This window comes from Giraffa tippelskirchi, chromosome Y (assembly GCF_054371585.1).
Source record: "Giraffa tippelskirchi isolate mGirTip1 chromosome Y, T2T-mGirTip1v1.2.pri, whole genome shotgun sequence".
Classification (NCBI taxonomy): Eukaryota; Metazoa; Chordata; class Mammalia; order Artiodactyla; family Giraffidae; genus Giraffa; species Giraffa tippelskirchi.
In genome coordinates this window covers 11,115,085-11,140,506 of record NC_137290.1, presented here as the reverse complement: position 1 = coordinate 11,140,506, position 25,422 = coordinate 11,115,085, and the positions used below count along the sequence as shown (strand labels likewise).

At 46.8% G+C, this 25,422-nt stretch overlaps 1 protein-coding gene across 1 annotated transcript; it reads right to left on the bottom strand.

The window, feature by feature from the left end:
• Positions 1-517: 517 nt before the first annotated feature.
• LOC145537698 (zinc finger imprinted 2-like) lies at positions 518-25,422 on the bottom strand. The gene is made up of 8 exons (XM_081568546.1): positions 25,350-25,422; positions 24,742-24,862; positions 12,347-12,534; positions 7,844-7,947; positions 7,193-7,240; positions 3,709-3,835; positions 3,422-3,514; positions 518-2,003 (listed from the first exon to the last, which is right to left on the bottom strand). Exons 1-8 carry the CDS (start codon positions 25,420-25,422, stop codon positions 1,051-1,053), a joined length of 1,707 nt encoding a protein of 568 aa, XP_081424672.1. The 3' UTR covers positions 518-1,050.

Sequence of the window (25,422 nt, the reverse complement as noted above, 5' to 3'; positions counted from 1 at the left end):
AAAATTCTACTTGATCAGTAGCAGATTTACGATCTACAAGACCAATTATAAGAAAGTGTTTAGCAAAAATATACTTCCCTGATCAGTGTCCCCAAAATTCATCTAATTCTAAATTGTAAGAGAAATGGCTATGAGAATTTCACTTTAAAAATCTTTTTGACCCCCTAATACCACAAGTGTCCCCATCTGATTTAACATGAAATAACATTGAAATTACTAAAAAGAAAGGTGGCTTCGGTCAGTACAGATGTTACTTTTCTTCAGAGAGAATGTGGCAGGAAGAAAACAAACCTGGGTTGAGCATCAAGATTTAAAATAAGTATCTCAGGGACTCTCAAAAACCAAACAATCGAACCAAACCAAGCTGGGGTTCTGTTTTTGCCCCATCACTTACAACCCAGGTGAAATCAAATGACAACCTGGAGTTTCAAGTTTGCTCTATCTGTACATATGAAATAAATATCCTCAACACAGGTGCAGTGCAGCATTCCTTAAGAGATCAAATAAAACACATGGCAATGTTTTCAAAATTATGAACGTCTATGTAAGTACATTACCAATTACTTCAGCTTTGTGGATTATCACCATAGGTACACCTCACACACTTTTTTACGATGCCCTTTGCTGATGCATCCCATGTGGTAAAGATATTGTAGGTCAATACTTCTGTAAAAATTCAGGCAACAGAGTTCCTGTCTGGAGCACACCTGCCAGTCACACATTTTTTGTCGGGATGTCAAAATCGAGGTTCTCTGTTCTATGGACACCACCAGAGAAGGACAAAATCTATCGGCTTCTTTCCCATGTGACAAAAATACCCTGTAAGGTTTTCTGCTTCAGTGACTGGCACACGTGCTGACTGTCCGTCTGCAAAAAGACTGTTCTATCCCCTTGCAACCGCTTGCTGTTTTCTGACTACACCATGACACGTTTTCAAGTTGTTAACAAGGTGGGAGGGCTGGTGCAAGACCTTCTTTCATTCAGAGCGCTCCAAGGGTCTCTCTCCAGGAGAAAGCCTAAGAGGTTGAGAATGTTCTGACTGGACGTGTTTCAACAGTAATGGCACTCCAGGGGCTTCTCTTGAGAATGGAGTTGGTAATGTTGAGTGAGGCAGGAGGATCGGCTGAAACACTTCCCACACAGCTGGCACTGGTAAGGCCTCTCCTGAGCGTGAATCCTGTAGTGCTGGATGAGGTGCAACCTTTGACGGAACCTTCTGCCACAGTCGCAACACTGACGGGCTCTTTTTCCAACGTAGTCGTGCTGCCGCTTATATCGAATCAAATACATCTTGTCTCGGGGTAACTCACATGGCAGGGCTCTTGCTGCTTCGTGGGCTTTGAGATGCTGGAGACGATGCACAGCCTGGGTGAAAGCTTTGCCGCACTCGAGACGCTCATGGCAGTCCTCCCTCTGAACGCTCATGCGGCCGTAGACATCTGCACGCTGGGTCAAGGACTTCCCATCCCAGTGAGTCTTCTGATGCCTGCTGAGGTGCGGCATGAGGTAGAAGTCCTCCCCACACCGTTTACATACAAAGGGCTTCTTCCCCGTGTGGATTTGCTGGTGCTTCTCCCGGCCTCCTCGGGTACTGAAGTCTCTCCCACAAAATTCACATCTATAGTGTTTGTTCTCTTGGAGGAAAAACGAGTTGTGGGCCAGGCAGGACCTGGTGCAGACTCCAAGAGTACTGTGCTCCCGGGGACCATTTCCTAGCAGACTCTCCGATGGTTTCTTAAGTTCTGAGCTTTTCTCTAGTTGATCACCCTCGTGGCTTCCTTCCTGAGTGAGGGTCTTGGGGTCACTCATATTTGTGGGACTCAAAACTTCTGCCGGCTTGACCTGGTGCGACTCCAGCAGAACATCAGCACAAGACTCTCTCGTGTGGGCACACAAGGAGTCACCTGCCTCCAAATCCTCTATTCTTGCCCCCGAGGATGATTTCTCTACAGGCAGGCTTTGCTCTGGAGTTAGATCTTTGGTTTCAGATTGGTCCTCGCAACCTAAAAGAAATGTAAAAGGTCCTCTACTATTTTTTACTCAGAGAAAAACATCATTATAGTAGAAACAGAAGAAAGAGACCAATCATTACAGACGCGTTAGTACAGAGGTTTGAGAGTTTTCCAGGAACCTAAGGAGAGAATGGGAGAAGGATAAAGAAGACAGTAAGCAAGGATAGGTGAGGGTGAGGCAGCAAAGACCATCTAGGAGGACTGAACATTGACAAAGATGCCAGAGGCACTGACAAGAGAATGAGAAGGAAACCAGAGAAAGAGGGGGGACTGGGGTTTGGCTGCAACTTCCAGACCATGCTTGGTACATCACTGCACTTTGGAGGAACTAATACAACTGTGGCCATAAAGGGATTCTACTGTCAGGTCAATCCAGGAGATACCGTACGATGCAAGTCAGCTTTCACTCTTGTAGGACTCTTCAGATCCCTTAAGCAGCATCTCAAATGTCAAAGAAGGGAAATGTAAGAGGTAGCATTTCTCGAACTGATCTTGTTAGGCAACACTTTTGGTTTTTTTTTCTTTGTAAAGAACCCCGATTATCATAATTCTGTAGGACTATTGGGGAAAACACTGGAGTACACCGGTCAACACCTTCTCACTCAGAATAAAGCAACACAATTCCAACTCTTTTCTTGGCTCCCAATCTCTCGTTTTACCCATTCAATTCAACATTTACTAAACGCTGATTCCGAGCAAAGCATCATCCACCTGGATGTTCGTAAGTCTGTACAAAGACTCTAATCAGGCTATAAATGTACAAAAGGAGAGTTTGGGGAATTTCATCTGGGAATGGAAAAAGATCAGGCAGGGGAAGGCATTAGGGCTCAGCAAGCAGTGAAATGGGCGGCAATCTTATTCTGAGCAGACACTGACTATGGAAGTACACAGTCCTGGGGAGCAGCAATATAGGGTTCTACTAGGAGTACCTATGAGAGATGAAGCTGGATGTGACTTTTGGGCCAGGCTGGGACGGATTTAAATGTTTTGCTAGAAGTCTGGATTTTCTTTTGGGAGTGGTAAGAACCTGATGTGTGCTTTATAAAGTCAACTCCCTGAGGGCTGGAAAGAGCAGTGGTATCACACCAAGGTTTTCGCTTGTCTCAGTGACAGAGGAAAGACCTCTGATTTCTAGCTGTCAGGGGAAAGGCACAAATGAATGCAGGGGCTTGAACATTAGAGGATAGGGAAACTGGCCTCCCTGGAGCTGAGCAGGAGAGGAAGAGATGAGCTTCAGAGAGGAGATAAAAGTAGTACTGAGTGAGCATGATCTGGCGTGGCCACACGAGCCCCTAAGGTGAAAGCACCTACCGGCCCTCTGCCTAAGCTGAGTGGGCTCTGAGGACCAGCTCCCAGCCCCTGCTCACTAAGCAGGGTTGTCTCCCCAAGATCCCGGTCTCACTGCTCACCTGGACATGTCACTGCACTCCCGTCTTCCTCCCTAGCACGTGACTCCTCCTCTTCCAGCTGTGAGATAATGTCAGGTTTAGGGAACTGGTACCCTGTTGAAGAAGGAGACTTATAACATGGGGGTTCTGTCTTGTACCCTCAGGAACTCCCAGCCTGGTTTCTAAAGGCTCTGAGATAACAGGCAAGTGCAAATTTACACACAAGAAAAATAAAGCCTGTTTCCAAAGATTCTGCCACTAGGGACATATGCCAATGTCTGGAAACAATTTTGGTCATCACAGCTTACCGAGGGAGACCAGGTTCCTGTAATTTTCCAGCATCACCTCCCGGTAGAGCTTCCTCTGAGAAGCACTGAGGTAGGGTAATTCCTCTGGACTGAAGTCCACAGCCACATCCTTGAAAGTTACCAATTCCTGAAATACCAGATATACTCCTAAATGATTGAAATCCGGAATTATCCCAAAGAGGGGGAAAGGTATCTGATAAGAGGGGACTGACCATGAAGCACACATTCAGACAAGCAGAAAGACTCTAATCCAAAGGTTTCAGGGACCTACAAGGGTTTCTTTCCTTTAAGTCTTTCTCATTAAAATGTTTTCTTCTCTGCAATCACCCTCTTGTTTCTTTCAGTCTTCTAACTTTATAGAGGCTTTCGATGGCTAAGTCAAAGATCTCTCTTGGGAAACATCACACTGCACTTGAAAATATGTGGGTTATTTTCCAACATCTTTTGGTATTAACTTCTAACATAATTCCACAGTGATACGAGAACAGACTGTATATGATTTCAATACCCTCAGGCCATGACATTTTTGCACTTTATCTCCCTGGATATGTTCCAGGGTCTCCTAGTTTATAGTCTATGGGAACTTGAACAGAATTTGGATTCTCTTGTTGTGTGAAAACTATATAAATCTGAAGTATGTTGAATTTGTTCGTACTGCTTTCAGATCTACCACAGACTTCTACTTTTATTCATTCTATTAATTTTGAGTTTGATATTGAAAGTCCAACTAAAAACCTTAATTTATCTACTTAAACATTAATTGTAATTTATAGTAGGACTTCCCTCATAGTTCCCTCATAGCTCAGTTGGTAAAGAATCTCCCTGCAATGCAGGAGACTCAGGTTTGATTCCTGGGTCGGGAAGACCCCTGGAGAAGCAAATGGCAACCCACTCCAGTATTCTTGCCTGGTCAGAGGAGCCTGGCAGGCTACAGTCCATGCAGTCACAAGAACTGGACATGACTTAGCGACTAAACCACCAACCACCACATAGTGGAATTATATGGAACTTTGTTGTGAACTCTCCAAGCCTCCTGTAAATGTGTTATCATATTTTCATAATTTAAAACATAGAAAAGAAAGAGAAAAAATAAGCATATCTTTCTTTTGTCTTGAAGTCTGAGAGATGTGGGACTATTTCTAAGACAGCTCCTGCTGCGAATTTCTAGAGATCTGTGTGGGAGGAGAAAGATCCTTTTAAGTTCCTTAATAAAGAGAGAAAAATGCAAATAAAAGTTGAGCAGTATACCCCAGTCTCAGGAAAAAGAGACAGTTGGGTTTACGTTCTGGTTCTCTCTTATAGCTCGGTCAGTGTGGCTAGGTTAAGCCTCAGTGACTCATCCACAAAACACAAACAGTGCATAAATATGCAGAGATAGACAATCTTATTATAATGAGAAAATGCATTTCAAAATGACACAGTATGACTTTACACCCATTCAACTGACAAAAATTAAGAAGTTTGACAATACCAAATACTGTCTAGAATGGGGACTGTTGGTGGTGGTGGTGGTGTAGTTGCTCAGTCGTGCCTGACTCAAAATTTTGAGACCCATCCACTGTAGCCAAGCTCTTTTGTCCATGGGATTTCCAAGGCAAGAATACTACACAGCGGGTTCCCATTCCTTTTCCAGGGGATCTTTCTGACCAAGGATTGAACCTCCATCTCCTGCACTGCAGGCAGATTCTTTACTGACTGAGCCACCAACGAAAATCTTAGAATGTGGGCTTTTGAGACCTCTTAAAAGATGCTAAAAGTGAAGTTGCTCAGTTGTGTGTGAGCTCAGTTGTGTGTGACTCTTTGCGATCCCGTGGACTGCAGCCTACCAGGCTCCCCCGTCCATGGAATTTGCCAGACAAGAGTACTGGAGTGGGTCGCCATTTCCTTCTCCAGGGGATCTTCTCGATCCAAGGATTGAACCCAGGTCTCCCGCGTTGCAGGCAGATGCTTCATCGTCTGAGCCACCAGGGAAATGTAAATGGGTAAACCACTTTTGGGTCCAGAAATGTACCTATTCCTAGGTATATCTGCTCATGTGTACTGTCTTCTAACCTCCAAAATCTAGGCAAGACCCAAACACTCATTTATGGTAGAAGAGATAAATGTATGATGATATTGGGGCTCCCCTGGTGGCTCAGATGGTAAAGAATCTGCCTGCAATGCAGGAGACCCAGGTTCAATCCCTCAGTCAAGAAGATCCTATGGTATAATGAATGGCAACCCACTCTAGTATTCTTGCCTAGAGAATTCCATGGGCATAGGAGACTGTCAGGCTACAGTCCCTGAGGTTGCAAAGAATCAGACACAACTGAGTCACTCAGTTCAGTTCACTTCAGATCAGTCACTCAGTCGTGTCCAACTCTTTACGACCCCATGAACTGCAGCACACCAGGCCTCCCCGTCCATCACCAGCTCCCGGAGTTTACCCAAACTCATGTCCATGGAGTTGGTGGTGCCACCCAGCCATCTCATCCTCTGTCATCCCCTTCTCCTCCTGCCCTCAATCTTCCCCAGAAACAGGGTCTTTTCCAGTGTGTCAGCTCTTTGCATCAGGTGGCCAAAGGACTGGGGTTTCAGCCTCAACACCAGTCCTCCCAGTGAACACCCAGGACTGATCTCCTTTAGGATGGACTGGATGGATCTCCCTGCCGTCCAAGGGACTCTCAAGAGTCTTCTCCAACACCACAGTTCAAAAACATCCATTCTTCGGCACTTGGCTTTCTTTACAGTCAACTCTCACATCCATACATGACTACTGGAGAAACTATAGCCTTGACTAGATGGACCTTTGTTGACAAAGGAACATCTCTGCTTTTCAATACGCTGTCTAGGTTGGTCATAACCTTCCTTCCAAAGAGTAAATGTATTTTAATTTCACGGCTGCAATCACCATCTGCCGTGAATTGGGAGCCCCAAAAAATAAAGTCAGCCACTGTTTCCACTCTTTTCCCATCTATTTGCCATGACGTGATGGCATCAGATGCCATGATCACTGGGCGAGTAACACACACATAATCACACCTCAGAAAAATCCAGTAATACAAACTAATTAATTACAATTACATGCAACATTCTTGGTAACAGAAAGCTGGATGTAAAAAGCAGGTATTGGAAGACTACCGAAGACCATGATACCCATTTTACTAATATACATCTTTTGTGTTTTCACGGAAACATTATGCAGATCAATGAACTAGAGAGCATGTACTGACTGCCCAGCTTCTATAGAGGGGTTTATTTGGCCCACATGTGTTCTTTATTCTTTCTTCAAAATTTGTTAGTTGCCAACACCAAAATATTAGTATAATTCATATTATTAGCTGGATTTTTTGACTTCACTTTAAAAAATCAGAAGATCTAGGGATCAGGGTTCACATTCTCACATGGCGCCATCAGCTGAAGCTGAGTCATAGCTGCCCCTTACATGGGGCAGATGCCCCCCAGTTTGTCACAATATACCCACTTACAAATTTTCTTTTATTACCTCAGTCGTCTCTGTGGGCATCTTCACTTGGGATCCTAGACACGGACACTGCAGGGACAGAGGGCTAGTCTCAGGAACAGATCATCTAGAACAACGTTTCTCAACCCTTTTCCCCTTAGCTCTTCCTCAAGGAGCATTTTTAAACACTTTCTTTTCCTAATTGTCAAACGCTTCCCCCCACCCGTGAATTTTTTTCTAAAGGAAGTGCAGCATGTTAGCTTCTTCTAGGTTTCAAAACATGATTTAACAAGAACATGAAGGAGCAAATTTTTAAAAATTCACAACAGTTATTTCTTATACAAAAAGGAGCATAATAATAGTACAAATCACACGAGGGTTGCTTTGACTAAGTCAAAAGTGGAGAGAAAATGGAATAATAAACAATGAAAAATTAATTCAAGAGATAGGAAGAGAGAAAATATTAAAGATGTGGTATGTGGTGGTGGCAATAAGTGTGAGAAAAAGCAGGAAAGCAAATACAAAGAGTCAGAAGAAAATTCTGATACAGAAGCCAGGGAAAGGCTCAGTTACGTAAAGTTTATGTAAAGACTTTAAGGAAATGAGGATGTTTAATTAGATACAGGAGGTCTAGAAATCAGAAAGGGGAGCTCCTCACACTACAGAACTAAGTCAGAAGAAAACCTGACTCACCTGAGATCTAACAAATGGCTTCCTGTCAGACATCTTTGTGTCCTTCTTTTGGTGGTGTTTTGTGTTTCTCTCTTCTGCAAGGACACAGTTTGGAGCAGAGAACCCTAGAAGGGAGAAGGAATAACCACAGAGTTGAGTCCAGTCTGGCAGCACCCACAGACACAGAGAGTAGCCTGCCAACCCCTCACCTACCATGGGCAGAAGCAGCACTTCCTATGACAAGAGAAAGACCAAAAAAATCATTTCTCAGCTCAGTGTGGCAATTCCAGAAAAGAGGTTTGGTTATATCTCACCTCTAAATGCTTCCACGGATTTTCAGTGCCTTCCAAATAAAGCAAAAGTTCCCTCTTTATTTCTATCAATGGGCCTAGTTTCACCAACCATTTAGTCACCAGAGAACTTCAGTTTCTCAATTGTAACATGAAAATTACAATCATCTCTAGTTCTATGGGCGCCTGTAAGGGTTAAACATTACATATGTGGAGCACAAAGCAGGTATTAAAAAAAAAAGACCACAACTCTTATTACTACATCTTTTTCACTCAGGGATCTAGAAGACAACCACCACCTTCCCTCAGGAAACCTGAAGTCCTTCCTTGTTTGTGGTCTCTTTCCAAGAGTACCTTTCACTATTCTATAGATTCTTTCTCATACCCTAGCAAGCTCTTTCCCTTCTCTTGAATTTGAGCTCCATCAAAGGCTCTGCCTTTGACCAAGTTTAAAGATTATCTGGGACCATATGCCCTATGTCCACTGGAGGTGGTATTAACAGCCACGATTAATAAGATGACAGACTCTGGAGCCAGCCACGGAGGTCTGAATCCTGACTGCCAATTACTATTAATAATTGTGGACCACAGGCAAGTTGGGCTTCCCTGGTGGCTCAGACAGAATCCCTTGGAGAAAGAAATGACAACCCACGCCAGTCTTTTTCATGGAGAATTCCACTGGCAAGGAGCCTGGCAGGCTACAGTCCATGGGGTCAAAAGTCAGACACGACTGAACAACTAACATGTTCACAGGTTAAGTTATTCAACCTCCCTGTGCCTCTGTCTTCTCATTTGTGGAAGGAGGGTAATACCTATCTCAAGAACTACTAAGAGAAGTAAAGCACTGTTATAAAATATTTAGAATGTAGTACATTTTAAGTGTCCAACATGTTTACTATTAGCATCTTCAAAATCCTTTTAATGAATGCAGGTGCACAAAACTGGACTAATCATAATCCTTGATACATCACCATTCAGCCATACATGACCCTCATGTTTATTTCAAATTTACTTCTTTATATTTTTCAATGTAATCAACCCATCCCACTGGTCCACTTCCCCGTCTTGTGCCCTTGCCTTTCTCCCCTTGTCTATTTTTATATATGTGTATATATATGTATATATATATATATATATACACACACACACACAATGCTTTGCTTTTAGTATCAGTTTCATTCAAAGGGCTATTAGGAGTGAATGGCTTTCTTCTATCATCAGTGAGATGCCCTTAGTTCCAATCTAGTTAACTTTGAGTTTCTAAGAGACCAGTCAAATTTTGGCAGAATTTAAATTTCAGGCCTCATATCTCCCATACTGCATGCCCTCTTTTTTTTTTTTCTTTGACTGTGTATTTGTTTTGACTCCATCATCTGCTCCATGGTGCGGATCTTTGGCTGCAGCCATCGCCAGCAGAGATCCTGGATTTGGCTCACAGCTTGGGGAGGTCCTGTAACCGACAGGGACTGAAAAGACCTAAAGTTTTGATGAGAAACTCTTGGAGCCTCTGGGTTTGTTTTTGGGGTGGTTTCTGGATTTTTTTCTTGATCACGTAGATGAACAAGCTGGGGATTCCTCGAGATATCCAAAACCTCTTTCACGTGGAGCATTTTTACAGCTTGACCCTTCAAAGGATGGAGATACTCTAAAAGGCAGGCTGCTTCAAAGCACACTGTTGTGGAAGATGGTGGGCTGAGTCTTATCAGATGAAGAAGAGAGTCAGAAACCTTCGGATCTGCAGAAATTACACAGAGAGACTCACAAATGGCTTGCAGAGTTTAACTGGACAGTAGAGGTTATGTGAATCAAAGGAAGTTAGCTCATTTCACACAAATGCCTAAATGAATATTCACACAGATTTGCACATCTACAGAACGGTTGTTGCCTCAGTCAGTGTCAGGTCGAGAAGATCCACAGACACAGGCTAGAAAAATCTCAGAAATGGCACTGAAGGGTTCCCTTACTGAAGGGAAGAGACTTGAAGCCCAAACCATAACGAACTGAACAAATTGATGAACCACCTAAGAAGATCCTTTTAAAAATGAGTTCATACAAAATGAGGAAAGATCATTACAATACATTCATCCTACAAAGGACTGGATCCCTATGCAAAACATATAAAGATATCATACAAATCTGTAGAAAAAGGCAGAGATCACTTAAATATTCGAATATATTTTCTTATTTCTTTATTTAAACATTTTAACTCTCGAACTAGAAGTTAGTCTGGGATAACATATGATGCTGCTGCTGCTGCCAAGTCGCTTCAGTCGTGTCCGACTCTATGCGACCCCATAGACGGCAGCCCACCAGGCTCCCCTGTCCACAGGATTCTCCAGGCAAGAATACTGGAGTGGGTTTCCACTGACTTCTCCAGTTCATGAAAGGGAAAAGTGAAACTGAAGTCGCTAAGTCGTGTCCCGGGATAACAAATGAGAAGACTATAATTTTTTCTTAACACTTTTCCGCCTACCATGAATTTAAAATTTGCTATTACTTCCTTTTTTTGCATGTATGATACCCCCACTGAATTTCTATCTCTATAGGCTGCAGCGTAAGATTATGAGAAAGGAGTAGCAGAAATGACTGTGAAATCCTGGCAGCCTGCTTCTCTAGGCTAGCCAGGTCCCAAGCTAGAGCAGAGAGTCACAATCCCTTCTCCTCGCCCAGAGAGGGAAAAGTAGGCATAAAAGCAGCTAATGTTAAATACTTGGGGGAAAAAAAAGCCAAAGAGTCCCTAAAACCATGAGTGGTGGTGGGTTCCTTGATTTCAGAGTAGGGAAGAAAGTTCAGAGAAATGGGGATGAGTGCTGGGAGAAGGGAGTGGAGGCCAGGAGATTCCAGGTGAGCTGAGGCTGTGGGAGGAGGAAGCAGGGACTGAAGGGAGCCACCAAAAGAGAAGTGCTGAGGAATGGGGAAAGGAGGAAAGCAAGGCCAGGCAGAATGCAGAGCTGGACCAGAGGAGGAGGAGGGGGGCAAGGTAAAGAGGAAGAACCAGTCTGGGCTAGGAGAGGTGTCCAGGGAGTAGGCGCCCAGAGAGAAGGGGTGGGACTGAGGCAGAGGAGCAGAAAGGAGAGGCAGAACTAAGGAGAGGAAGGGGGCCAGGACTGAGCGAAAGGATATAGAGAGGAGAGGTGTGATGGAGGGAGGAGGTCTGAGGCAAGAGGGGCAGGAAGGAGGGACCAGGGCCAGGGCAGAAGTGGGGGACCACAGGAAGGCTGAGGGAGGGTAAGGGCTGGGAGAGGAGAGGTGGGCCAGAGCCAGGGGGAAAACACAGAGGAAGGTGGGACAGGAGGTAAAGGGGGAGCTGAAGGAAGGAGCCCCTCTGACATAAAGGGGGTGGAGCTCGGAGAGAGGCAGGAGCAGGACAGAGGGGAGGGATAATGGCAGGGCCAAGGCTGAGGGCACTGTGTTGAGGGGAGAGGAGGGGTCCTAAGAAAAAGGGGGAGTTTGAATGTGGGGGAGGCTGGGGGGAGGGGACAGGGGGTCTGGAGAGGAACGGGGGGTCTTCAAAGGCGAAGAAGGGTGGTTCTGGTGGGGGACAGCGAGAGTGGGGTCCTAGAAGAAGAGGGCTGAGGGGCATCATCGAACGGGAGGGTGGAGGTCCTTATGGAGGAAGGAGGGTGTTCTGAGGGGAAGGCAGGGGGTCTCTGAGGGGGTAAACTGGGGGGATCCTCCAAACGGGGGGGGGACGGGAAGGGAAGGGAGGGGTCCTCGAGGGGGAAAGAGGGTTTTCTAGGGCGGGAGTCCTTGAGGAGGCCAACAGGTGTGTCTGAAGGGGAAGGCCCGTGGGGTCCTCGAAGGGGAGGGCAGGGGCCCGAGAGGACGACGGAGAGGGTCCTCAGGGACCAAGGAACGCGTTCTTGGGGGTGAGAGCGAAGAGGCCCTAAAAAGGGAGGGGCTGTGGGGTCCTGGGACGGGGAGGAAGCTGCGACGCGGGAGGAGGAGGGCGGGTGGAAGGCCTTCCGGCTGGGGAAGAATTGACAGGAAGCCGGGGCGTGAGCAACAGGGAGGCCGCGGCGTCCTCCTCAGAGCTGACTTGGCCCGCGCGGCCTCCCGCACCCCTTCCCCTCAGGGCCGCTACTTCGCGCCTCCCTTTCCGTCGACTTCCCCGCGAAGAGGAGCGTCTGCTCCGGCGTCCCTGAGAGGACGCCCGCGCCTCCTTGCCCGCGAGCCGGGCCCTCACCCCCAGGGCCCCTCCCTCGCGTCCGGGCCCTGGACGCCGCGCGCTCACCTCGCAGACGGACACCCTCGCCTGACGGAACCTCTGCACCTCGCTCTTGCAGCGCAAACCCGCCAGGCAGGCGCTTCCAGCGGTCTGCGCATGCGCCCTGTGGGACGGCCGGTGCAGAAAGCGCCGCGCAGAAAACGCAGGCCGCTTCTGGCCGGCTCCGCTGGGCGGGCCCGCGAGGACCACGCGGCCTAGAGAGGGCTGGGAGGGGCCGGAGGACTACTTCCTTTAGATGCTTTACGAGTTTTGGCAGTAGTTAGCACGTGGTTTAAAACGGTTTCAAAATAAACAGTATGCAGTGAAAAGCCTTCTCACTTTGTGTGTGCCACCAACCAAATTCTCATGCTATAAAACCACGGAACACTCAGGTGACCGGTGCAAATATTTGAATATGTATGAATAATTATACTGAATAATTATGAAAGTGTGAACATGATTTCAGTGTCCTTCCACAGTGTCTTTATGTATATGTAAATAGAGATATGTGCGTATATACATATGTGCATTATACACACATACATGTGATTATCATTGATACATATTATAAATATCTATACTATAAATTCGGTAGATATTTATCTGTAATAGATATAAATATTTTAAAATATAAAATATATTTTCTAAATAAGAAATGTGACGATGTAACACAACCTATAATGTGACACAATGTGGTATATGCTGTAGCTTAAAATGTGTACTTAAGTGATACTAGTACTTCCTTGATAGTAATATAAGGCTTCCCTGGAAGCTCAGTTGGTAAAGAATCCGCCTGCAATGCAGGAGACGCTGGTTCGATTCCTGGGTCGGGAAGATCCACTGGAGGAGGGATAGGCTACCCACTCCAGTGTTCTTGGGATTCCCTTGTGGCTCAGCTGGTAAAAAACCACCGGCAATGCAGGCAGACCAGGGTTCGATCCCTGGGTAGGGATGCTCCCCTGGAGATGGGAACGGCTATCCACTCCAGTATTCTTACCTGGAGAATTTCATGGACTGTTGAGTCCATGGGGGTCTCAAAGAGTCAACTATAACACATATATCATGATGCCACACAGATTCATATTATATGTAACTATTTGTTTGTACAAATACAGTAGAAATATTTTTAGTTTGCAAAAATACTCATAGTCTCATTTCCTACTTTTTTTTATACAAAAAGTGGCAGACAGTACCCATTGTTCTATGCCTTCATTTTTTCCTATCTTGGAGACCTTTTTATATCAGTACAAAGAGAATATGCCTAGAGTTTTTGATCAGCTATTTGAATTCTGTTGTACTGTTGTTGTGACTTGATTTACTTAACCCATTTCTGACTACTGGGTGGTTGCGTTGTTTTCAGCCCTTTGCTTCCAGTATTCTGTGCACAACTAGGAGCTTCAGCAGTTCTGCTGGTGTGTGGAATTGTTGAGTGGAATTGTTGAGCCACAAAGCAAATGTGTGTGTCATTTTTACAAAGATTTCTAAACTGCCTTCCATAGACGCTTGCATATCAGACCCCCACCAGCCTGTGTGAGCAAACCAGCATTCTCAGTGTTATAGGATGCTTTTTCAGTTTTTCCAAAACTAGGTTTGAGAAAGTTTTCATGAGCAAGGTAGAATATGTTTTCCTGTGTTGAGGAGCCGTTTGTATTTAACTAAAGAACATTTATCAGGGCCTCGAGATATGTAGGGAAAGTACGGTGAAACGTGCAATAATTATGTTATGCATTGTGATGTTGATTATGATGATGATGGCATAATGGTTAATATTCTTGACACTGGCCTTATACCTGTGACAAAAATTAACTCAAAATGGATCACACACCCAAATGTAAAACCAAAACTAGAAAACTCCAGGAAGAGAACTTAAGAGAAAACCTATGACCTGAGATTTGGTGATGACATTTTAGGTATCCACGTGCAGCTCACAAACCCCTGGTGTGGGGGATTCCCCAGAAGTGCCCTTCTATGCATTTTATCTGAAAACCTGCAATTTGGAGGTCATTCAAGCTCCCTGAGCCTCAGTTTGTCCTTCTACAATAAAAGGAAAGCAAGTTATTAAATGTAAGAATCAAAGTATGTATAGGTGGAAAATCTTTATTTCCACGTGCTGAGGGTCGCTGTGTGGGTCTGAAAATGAATCAGCAAAGACAGATTAAGAGGAGACAAGCTTACAACTTATTTTAATATGCTTTGAGTGACAGAGGAGCCTTCCTAAGGAAATGAAGACCTAAAGAAACAGACCTGAGTATTTCAAACTAGGTTTGATGAGGTGGGGACAGTTGTGGAAGAATATGATCGGTTAAGGAATAAGTGGTGAGTGTAATAAGCTGGCAGAAACTTAGCAAGGCCTGTGTGTTAGGCTTCCTCTTGGAAGTGTTCCTCACCCTTTGGAGATAAGAATGCTCCTTTGCTCCTGCTATAGGGAGGGTACCTCTCCCATGAGGGGATTATGGCTTGTTTCATGGAAGAAGGGGGAAGGGGAAGAGAGTGAACCTCTTCCTTCTGCTGTTTTCTCAAACTGCTTCACCTTCAATATGCCAGGTGCCATATTTTGGAGTGAGGTATCCTGAACCCCATCACATGTCAAATGATTAAAGTGGTGTCTGAGATCCACACAGGCAGTTTATATATGCTGGCTACAATTCTATTAGAAGACTCTTGAGAGTCCCTTAGACTGCAAGGAGATCAAAGCGGTCAATCCTAAAGGAAATCAACTCTGAATATTGATTGGAAGGACTGACATTGCAGCTGAAGCTCCAATACTTTGGCCACCTCATGCGAAGAGTGGACTCCTTGGGAAAGACCCTGATGCTGGGAAAGACTGAAGGCAAGAGAAGAAGGAGGCGGCAGAGGATGAGATGGTTGGGTGGCATCACCAACTCAATGGACATGGGTTTGCGCTAACTTCGGGAGATGGTGAAGGAGAGAGAAGCCTGGCGTGCTGCAGTCCGTGCGGTAGCGAAGAACTGGATGTGACTTGGTGACGAACAACAACAGCAACCCAAAAAGTAAGAAATAAAGGTGGTTGAGGGAGGAATGGAGGTAAGGGGGAAGCAACAAGGGCATTTCCAACAGGGATCACTGATTCCTGATTAGAAGTCATCGAGGAATTAACACAGCTTGGGGTCCAGAGGAAAAATAGGTCAACAACCCAGCTTGGAGGGTCCCAGGGAGTCATGCACTAAATGTCAGACTTGATGCAAAGCTCTCTGTGGTTGTGTGCATTTCCATCTAATTAAAGAAGCAGACATTTTTTCTCAGAATCCACATGAAACATCCAGAGGTCAGGAGACTCCCAGCTCTTAAGTCACACACATACCTTAAGTGCACGTCAACTTCTTGGAAATTCATGTCTTGTTCTGGATCTTGTTTTTCTCCCTTGTTCTTATTTTCTAGGCTGAAGGTAACTCACAAATATTTTCTTATGTGTGGGTGTCTTGTCCAGGGTGCCTGCCAGGGGCAGGACACAGAGTCAAGTGTTGAAACGCTGTATGTTCAGCTTATGGTTGCTGAGGGGAAGGATGCAGGGAAGGGATGATCAGGGGGTGTGGGACCGACACGTACACACGGCTGTATTTAAAATGGAGAACCAACAAGGATCTGCTGTAGAGCACAGGGAACTCTGCTCAGTGTTCAGTGGCAGCCTGGATGTGAGGGGAGTTTGGGGGAGAATGGATACATGTGTATCTGTGGCTGAGTCCCTTCGCTGTCCGCCTGGAACTATCACGGCATTGTTAACTTGCTATACTCCAATATAAAATAAAAAGTTAAAAACTTCATGTTCGATTTATTAGTGGCACCTCTTAAGAGAACATAAGTAGGAGGTTACATTGTCTTAAAAGGTTTTCTAACTCCTTATGTTAAAATCAGAGCAGCGAGAGTAGATAAAGGGATTATATACTCATACATATTTAAGATGTCACAATATGTAATCATATAAAAGCAATTTATGCACATTTTAATCTTGATTCTTATTTGCTGAAAGAAACTATTATTAAGAGAAAAGGGAAAATCATCCCCCTGAACATGATATCACCCCCGTTGTTCTTGCTCCCATGCAAATATTTCACTCAGTCATCATATCTTTATACAACTTAAAAAAAAAAAAAACTTTTTGTTTTATATTGAGGTATAGCCAATTAACAATGTTGTGATAGTTTCAGGTAAACCACGAAGGAACTCAGCCATATGTATATATTTATCCATTCTCCCCCAAATTCCCCTCCCATCCAGGTTGCCACGTAACATTGAGCAAAGTTTCCTGTGCTATACAGTAGGACTTTGTTGGTTATCCATAAGTTTATCCATAAGAACACAGCATAAGTTTCTTCTCTAAGTCTGAGAGTCTTTCTGTGTTGTAACTTCATTTATTTATTTATTTTTTTTATAAATTTATTTATTTTACTTGGGGGCTAATTACTTTACAATATTGTAATAGTTTTTGCCATACATTGACAAGAATCAGCCATGGGTTTACATGTGTTCCCCTTCCCGAACCCCCCACCCACCTCCCTCCCCCTCCCATCCCTCTGGATCATCCCACTGCCCCGGCCCCGAGCCCTTGTCACATGCATCGAACATGGAATGGTGCTCTGTTTCACATATGACAATACACATGTCTCAATGCCATTCTCCCAGAACGTCCCACCCTCACCTTCTCCCTCAGAGTCCATAAAATTGTTCCATGCACCTGTGTCTCTCATTCTGTCCCGCATATAGGGTTATCGTTACCATCTTTCAGATTCCATATATATGCATTAGTATACTGTATTGTTGTTTTTCTTTCTGGCTTACTTCACTCTGTATAATGGGCTCCAGTTTCATCCATCTCAGTAGAACCGGTTCAAATGTATTTTTTTAATGGCTGAGTAATATTCCATTGTGTATATGTACCACAGCTTCCTTATCCATTCATCTGCTGATGGACATCTAGTAACTTCATTTATATCATTTCATTTTAGGTTCCACATATGAGGGATGCCATATGATATTTCTCCTTCTCTGTCTGATTTACTTCATTCGGTATGACAGTCTCTAGGTCCACACATGTTGCTGCAAATGGCATTATTTCATTCTTTTTAATGGCTAATATTCCATTGTACTGTGTGCAACTCTTATTGTATGTGTATATTTTATGCTTTGCATAATTTATTATGCTGTCTATTTAAAATTAGTATACCTAAGATCTACTAAGAGTACATCATGAGGAATGCCGGGCTGGATGAAGTACAAGCTGGAATCAAGATTTCTGGGAGAAATATCGATGACCTCACATATGCAGATGACACCACCCGTATGGCAGAATGTGAAGAAGAACTAAAGAGCCTCTTGATGAAAATGAAAGAGGAGAGTAAAAAGTTGGCCTAAAGCTCAACATTCGGAAAACAAAGATCATGGCATCCGGTCCCATCACTTCATGGGTAATAGTTGGGGAAATAGTGGAAACAGTGTCAGACTTTATTTTGGGGGGCTGCAAAATCACTGCAGATGCTGACTGCAGCCATGAAATAAAAAGACGCTTACTCCTTGGAATAAAAGTGATGACCAACCTAGACAGCATATTAAAAAGCAGAGACATTGTTTGCCAACAAAGGTCCGTCTAGTCAAGGCTGTGGTTTTTCCAGTATTCATGTATGGATGTGAAAGTTGGACTATGAAGAAAACTGAGCACCAAAGAATTGATGCTTTTGAACTATGGTGTTGGAGACGACTCTTGAGAGTCCCTTGGTCTGCAAGGAGGTCCAGCCAGTCCATCCTAAAGGAAATCAGTTCTGAATGTTGATTGGAAGGATGGATGTTGAACCTGAAACTCCAATTCTCTGGCAAGCTGATGGGAAGAGCTGACACATTTGAAAAGATCCTGATGCTGGGAAAGATTGAAGGCAGGAGGAGAAGGGGATGACAGAGGATGCAATGGTGTGATGGCATCACCGACTCAATGGAGAAGAGTTTGAGTAAACTTTGGGACTTCGTGATGGACAGGGAGGCCTGAAGTGCCTGGCGGTAACAAAAAGTCGGATATGACTGAGCGACTGAACTGAACTGATGATCTAATAAATACCCAAATCCATAGAAAAGCTGAATGTTCAAGTGAATTGTAGAACACATCCCACTCAGTCTACTGGAGGCCTCCTTAAGTGCAGAGCGTTGTTCACGGGGGCCTGGGTGACTGGGGGGACGGCCTGGGCATCCCAGGTTGCTGGAAACAGCATCTTCTGCCTCTTACCCACGGATCCCCTGTCCTGAAACTGTGATCAAATGCTGCCAGGCACCCTCCTGGGACAGACAACGACTCCCAGCTGAGACCCAGTGGGCTGAGAGCTATGCAGCATATGCTTTTGTACAGTGTGATCGTCTAGTGCATATCTTTGAACATGTATGAGCCCGAGCACGTACACAAACACAAAGCACATCTGAAGGGCCGTGAGAATAGGGATTGAGAATGTTCGTGCTGCTGCTAAGTCACTTCAGTTGTTTCTGACTCTGTGCGACCCCATAGATGGCAGCCCACCAGGCTCCGCCGACACTGGGATACTCCAGGCAAGAACACTGGAGTGAGTTGCCATTTCCTTCTCCAGTGTATGAAAGTGAAAAGTGAAAGTGAAGTCGCCCAGCCCTGTGCGACTCCTCCCGACCCTGTTGAGTGGCCGATAAACAGCACCCTGACCTCCGGTAAGGAGAAGGCGGCACAGGAGATGGAATTCAATCATGTCGCAAACGATTCAATCAACCAAGCCTCCATAATGAAATGCTAACAAAGACCCGGGACCCCCATAATGAAACACTAAGAGAGACTCGGGACCCTCAATGCTTGAATGAGCCTCCCTGGAGACACTCCTGGAGGTGCAGGAAGAGGAGGCACCCCGAGGACCACAAAGTGCAGTGCATCTCTGCATTGGAGCATCACAGCGACTTCTCTGGTGGTCCCGAGATGGGGCCTCCCCACTCCCAGTGCAGGGGGCCCGGGTTCAATCCCTGCTCAGGGAACTAGATCCCACGTGCTGCCACTGAGAGTTTGCCTTCTGCCACTTCGACCGGGCACAGCCAAATGAATAAAAATTGCTATTAATGTATATATTCATATATATACTATTACATTGTGAGCATGGCGCTTCTCTGAATTCGGTGAGCCCCTCTAGTGAATAGCAGAACTTGAGGGAATTGAGGAATCCCAAACTTGTAGCCAATATATCAGAAGTGTCGGCAGCCTGGGAATCCACAGAAAACTTGTCTGGTGTCTAGAGAGAGGGGAGTGTTCTGCCCTCCCCCAAATAAGTTAGGTATATAGACCCCAACTTCTGTGAAAGAAACTGAGCCAAGACAGGTGAATGAGAGCCAAATCGACAAAGATTTATTAGCATGTGTTTTGTCTAGTGTGAGACACAGGGAAGCACCCGGAGGTGAGTGCCTCAAAGAGGGGCTAGGATTTGCAGTCTATGTACCTAACTTGCTGGCTTCCCTGGTGGCTGAGACATTCAAGAATCTCTCCCTGGGGAGAGATTGGCTGGCTGGGGAGGCTGGGGATTGTTGTGCAGGTCTGTGCTGTGGATCAGCTCCAGGTGTACAGCGAAGGGCCTCAGTCAGACAGATAACGTGAATCCATTCTCAGAAAGGCCATTTTGATACCTGGCCCAAAGGTGGCAAACATGAGTTCCTTTTTCCCTCCCTTGGACAAACCAAACCCAGACTGCCAGGAGGCTGGTGAAAGGAGTCCCTCCCCGGACTCCCTGGGGAGAGGACACCCGCAGGTCCTGCAGGAGGGAGACCTGCGAGCACGTGAGCCCAGGCCCTCGTCTCCCCCTCGGGCCTCATTCCTCCTGAAAGCAGGGCGACATCATTTCCGAAGGCCCTCGAGGATTTCCCCAGTCGTGACTTCACATTCATCTCAGGAGGCTGTGCCTCTAGGTGACTTGAAACCCTGCACTGAACACCACCGTGAAGCAGATGGCATTGCTGAAACCAGGAGTCCCTAGTCCCTGTTTAAAAATACACACGTGGCAGCTGACGCCTGACGTAGGTTCTGCACCCGCTCTGCTTCCCAGGCCACCCTGTTCTCTGCTCCTCAGGGGGTTCAGCTCAAGGATTCAGGGTCCCGCTTTGGGTGACTGCACCTGGAACATCTCCGGCGGGAGTTAGAATGCAGCCACAGTTCCTTCGCCGCCAATCCCTTTGCTGCCCCCTCCCGGCTTGGGAACAGAAACAGTGTGGCGCTGCGCCCACGCCCGCTGCGACGCCCTGGGGGATGTCAGAGCCGCCTCTGCTTCTTTCATACCTAGTTGCAAAAGTGAAAACTTCTTCCTGAGTCCGTGTCACTCAGGCTTCGCCTGTGGCACGGGGCTCAAGACCCTGCTGGCTAATGCAAGAGACGCGGGCTTGGTCCCCGGGTGGGGAAGATCCCCCGGAGGAGGGCATGGCCACCCGCTCCAGTATGCCTGCCTGGAGGAGCCCCTGGGCAGAGGAGCCTGAGGGGCTGCAGTCCACGGGGGTCGCACAGAGTGGCACACGACTGAGCGACTACACGGCAATTGTATTGTTCTTAGGGGATGAGGGGCGCAAGACCTCGTCCACCACCCGCTGCGCGGGGTCTCCGAGTCCCTGCTGTGGCCCCGGGACTGAAGCCCGCGCTGCCCGCTGGCCGGGAAAACACAGTCGCGAGGGCCCCTCCGCGCCGGCCGCCGCGGGCCCGGCCCCCGCCTCCCGCCGCTAGGTGGCAGCAGGCCTCCGCCGGAGCCCAGGCGGCCGGCGCGCCAGACCGGCCGAGAGACGCGGGCCTTCCCGCGCGCCCGCCCAGCCGGCCGGCCCCTCCCAGGCTGCCGGGCCGCGCCCCCTCGAGACCACCCCGCACCCGCAGACGCGCTCCCAGGGCGCCCCCTCGCCTTCGCTCTGCGCCTGCAAGCGCCTCCCCCTGCATCCCCGGTCCCCTCGGCCCCCCAGCCCTGAGCACCGTCCCCTACCCTTCAGAGCCGCGGCGCGGGACTGCCCCCCGCTGCCCCCAACCCGGCTGTGACTTGGCACGGGTGCCCAGGGGCACGGAGTCTGGGTGGGGTGGGGTTTGGCGCAGTGCTGGACCGGGGCGTCCCGCGTGGGGCGGGGGTCCTCCAAACGTGCCTGGGAGCCACCAGGGCAAAAGCGCGGAAGGAGCGGCTCAAGATACCCCGCGCACCCCGAGCCCACACGGGTGCTCAGATCGAGCGCTTAAAATTGCCTGCAACAAGTTTGTTGTCATCAGGGTCGGAGGACTGGAAATTCTGGCCTCACACCCCCTCTGTGAGCCTAGCGTTCTGGCATCCCTGACTCCCTGGCGGGGGGGTTCCCCCTGGTACCCAACACCCGTCCCTCCCCTCCACTCCCCCACCTGGACCCGCCGGGGCCCAGGGCTTCCAGGAAACGGGACGTGGCCTTGCCAGCAAAGAACTGTGTTCTACTCCTGAGTTGCAGAGACACAAGGGCCTGGATGCCCGGGGGTGGGGCGCGGAGGCCTAGGGGCTGAGGTCCCGCCCTGCAGACTCACCAAATGCACAGTGACACCCAGGCTTGCGTGGACCCCTCTCCCAAACACCCACACACTCACTTGTGCTCACAATGGCCCACTCACAAAACCCCCAAGATGGTGGCAAGCGACAGTCTTTTGGAATGGGCACACACTTGTAGTAACACACCCCACCTGGCCTGTTTATTGAAGATGGTCCTTACCCTTCAGGATAGACTCTCGTCAGAACTTAATCAAATGGAGTCCCAGCACAAAACCTGAGAAATGCTGTAGGTATTTGGGTAGCTGGCACTTTGGGCCTGTTATGAATGGACCTGTCAGGAACATTTTTTATACATATGCAGGTATATATGTAAAGTTTACACACACACACACATATATATATATACCAGACACACACATACATAAGATTCATTGGAAACATCGATGCTGAAGCTAGAACTCCTATACTTTGGCCACCTGATGTGAAGAACTGACTCATTTGAAAAGACCCTGATGCTGGGAAAGAGTGAAGGCGGGAGGAGAACGGGACGACAGAGGATGACATGGTTGGGTGGCATCACCAACTGGATGGATGTGACTTTGAGTCAACTCTGGGAGTTGGTGGTGGACAGGGAGGCCTGGTGTGCTGCAGTCCGTGGGGTCGTGAAGAGTTGGACATGACTGAGCAACTGGCCTGAACTGAACTGAGTCTATATATATGAGTTAATCTATAGTTTTGCAGGCAGATTCTTTGCTGTCTGAGACATGAGGGAAGCCTATATATACTGGTAGGCTGCAGTCCATAGGGTCGCAAAGAACAGACACTACCGAAGCGACAGCACGTGTATATATATGAGTTAATTTTTGGTTTTGTTTTATAGAAGTATAGTGGATTTACGACAATGTTGTATTAGTTTCTGGTGCACAGCAAAGTGATTCGGATAGAAATATGTATGAATTTTCAGATTGGTTTTCATTACAGGATATCAGATAGAGCTCCCTGGACTATGCAGCAGGATCTTATGTATTTTTGTATGTAGCAGTTTGTATCTGCTAATCCCAAAGGCCTAATTTATCCCTTCCCCAACCCCTTTCCCTTTCAGTAAGTATAAGTGTGTTTCCTATGTCTGCGAGTCTGTTTCTGTTTCCTAAGTCCATTTGTATGAATTTCCATCTATAAGCTATATCATAAGGTAATTGTCTTTCTCTGCCTGACTTCACTCGGTATGATAATCTCTAGGTCTATCCATGTTGCTGCAAATGGCATCATTTCATTCTTTTTGATGGCTTAGTGATACTCCGTTGTGTATATGTACCACATCTTCTTCATCCGTTCGTCTGCTGATGGACCCTGAGGTTTCTTCCATGTCTTGGCTGTTGTAAACAGTGCTGCTCTGAACATAGGGATGCATGGATCTTTTCCAAGTAGAGTTTTCTTCAGGTACGTGCCTGGGAGTGGGATTGCTGGCTCATACGATAGCTTTATTTTTAGTTTGTAAGGAACCTCCACACTGTTCTCTAGAGTGACGGCACCAGTTTATATTCCCACCAACAGTGTGAGAGGTGTCGTGAAACATCTTCGTACACACCCTCTGTTAGCTTAATACGCATTTCTACTGAGAATATACCCAAGTACTGGGTTGTTGGGGTTGGACATGCATATGTGCAGTTATGCCAGCCACCAGTTTACTTTCCTAAAGAGCAGCACCAATTCACACTTCCATAACAATGCACAAGAGTTCCAGGGGTTTCACCACCTCACCGACTCTCCTGCTTTTCCTTTAATTAGTCGGAAGGATATGTGCTTGTACCCCTGGAATCTGGTGTTTCAAGGCAAAATTTTGAAAGAAATTTCTCAAGATGAATAGATTATAAATATCCACAAAATTAAAACTTCAAAAGTAGAAGGTAGAGAAAGAGAGAGAGGCTTTTTGTTTGTTTGTTTTAATGAATACACCTTGTTATGACTTGGGATTCTTGTGAAATGCACGCGTTATCTTAAAGAGAAAACTCACTCTATAGTCTTCCAAATTGTTGAAGTGCTGAAGCTCATGGGTGATCATTTGACTTCTCAGAAATGAGTGGGTGCTTTCCCAAGTAACAGAGGGCTGGAAACTGGTGATAATCTTAAAGTCAGCCAGCACCAAAGAACTGTCATAAATTATATCTCATAAGCGGTGAAGTCAACAATACCTGAATGCAAGGAAGAACTGGAAAAGATGCTGATTGAATCAACAACAGAAAAACCCTGGGGGAAGGGCACTGCAGGGGGAGGAAACAGCCAGTGCAAAGGCCCTGAATCAGGGTTTCTGTTGCTTGCCACCAAAGGAGTCTGATACAGAGGCTTGTTGTTGTTGTTTAACTGCTAAGTCCTGTTGGCACAGTCTCTAGAGTCAGCCTCCTTGGATTTGAATCCTGGCTTGGCTCCTTATGATCTCTGTGACCTGAAGCAAGCGACAGGAACTCTGTGCCTCTGTTCTCTTATCTCAGAAAGAGACAGAATAACAGAATTGGCCACGTGGTCGTGAGCATTAAGGGGATCGACATGTGTAAAGACACTGGGTTGGTGCCTACCGCATGGTCAATACCCAAGAAAACGTCCTCATTCTAATTATCTGCATAAAAAAACAGAGGAGAGGAGATTCTGGCCCATGGAGGAGAAATACAGAATTGAAGAATACATTTATTCACTCATGTGTTCATCACAACATGTGCTGGGGACAAATTAACGTAACACCCCCAGTCAGAGGTGGACACATTATTCATTCTCCTTTGCTATAGTAACAGAAGCTACTGGATGGCTAAGGACTACAGTTCCCAGCATCCCTTGCAACTAGCTGTCGCCACGTGACCTGCTCTGGCCAAGTGAGGAACAGTGATCCGGGCTTCTTGTAGGAGTCGCCCTTTGAAGGACTGAAGCGTGTCTTCCCCTCTCCTCATCCCCCACCTTGCCCCGAATATGGACTGGGTGTATGTGGGAGGGTGAGCCCTCTCCAGCCACGTGGCACAGAGCACCGAGGTCAAAGGACCCTGGCTGCCCAACTGCACCAAGCTGCACTGCCCCAGCCCTGGGAGTTTCACACACAGCCCACAGTCTTGAGAGAGACAGCAGTTGGGTTTATTGAAGCTGCCATGCTTGAGACATTCAGTATGTTTATCATGAAGCCAGTGACAGACACTAACATGTGCTGAGTACTTGCCACGTCCAGGCACTCTCCTATTTTACATGTATTAGCTTAACTGATCGTTCATGATGACTCTCTGAGATGGATACTATCATTGTCCCACTTTAGAGATGAGGAAACTGAGGCACAGAGAGGTGAGGACAGCTGCTGCAGGCTGCAGACTCTGAGCAGAGGAGTGACAGACACACTGACATGAGGTGATGTCAGTGACTTCCATCCTGGGTGTCCTCAGGGCCCCCCACCCCAGGAGGAGACACGAGGAGACACTTGGGACTGGTCCAGTCTCCAGGGTCAACCCCTCCTCATCACCCTTGCCCTAGACCCTCCCCACTCCCACCGGCCTATACTTTCCACCCCACGTGTGTCTCACCTCCTTTCTCTGGAGGCTTGATCTGCGCCTCCTTGGTCTCCTTGTCCTCGATGGTGCTCAGAGGCAGCATCAT

Excerpts from the sequence above, each read along its gene's own strand:
- LOC145537698 (XM_081568546.1), bottom strand. The coding sequence starts at position 25,422 with ATGATGCTGCCTCTGAGCACCATCGAGGACAAGGAGACCAAGGAGGCG. Across the intron at positions 7,241-7,843 it reads AGCCATTTGTTAGATCTCAG|TGTCCGTGTCTAGGATCCCA; the intron begins GTGAGTCAGGTT and ends CTGTCCCTGCAG. Across the intron at positions 3,515-3,708 it reads CAGGAACCTGGTCTCCCTCG|GGTACCAGTTCCCTAAACCT; the intron begins GTAAGCTGTGAT and ends CTTCTTCAACAG.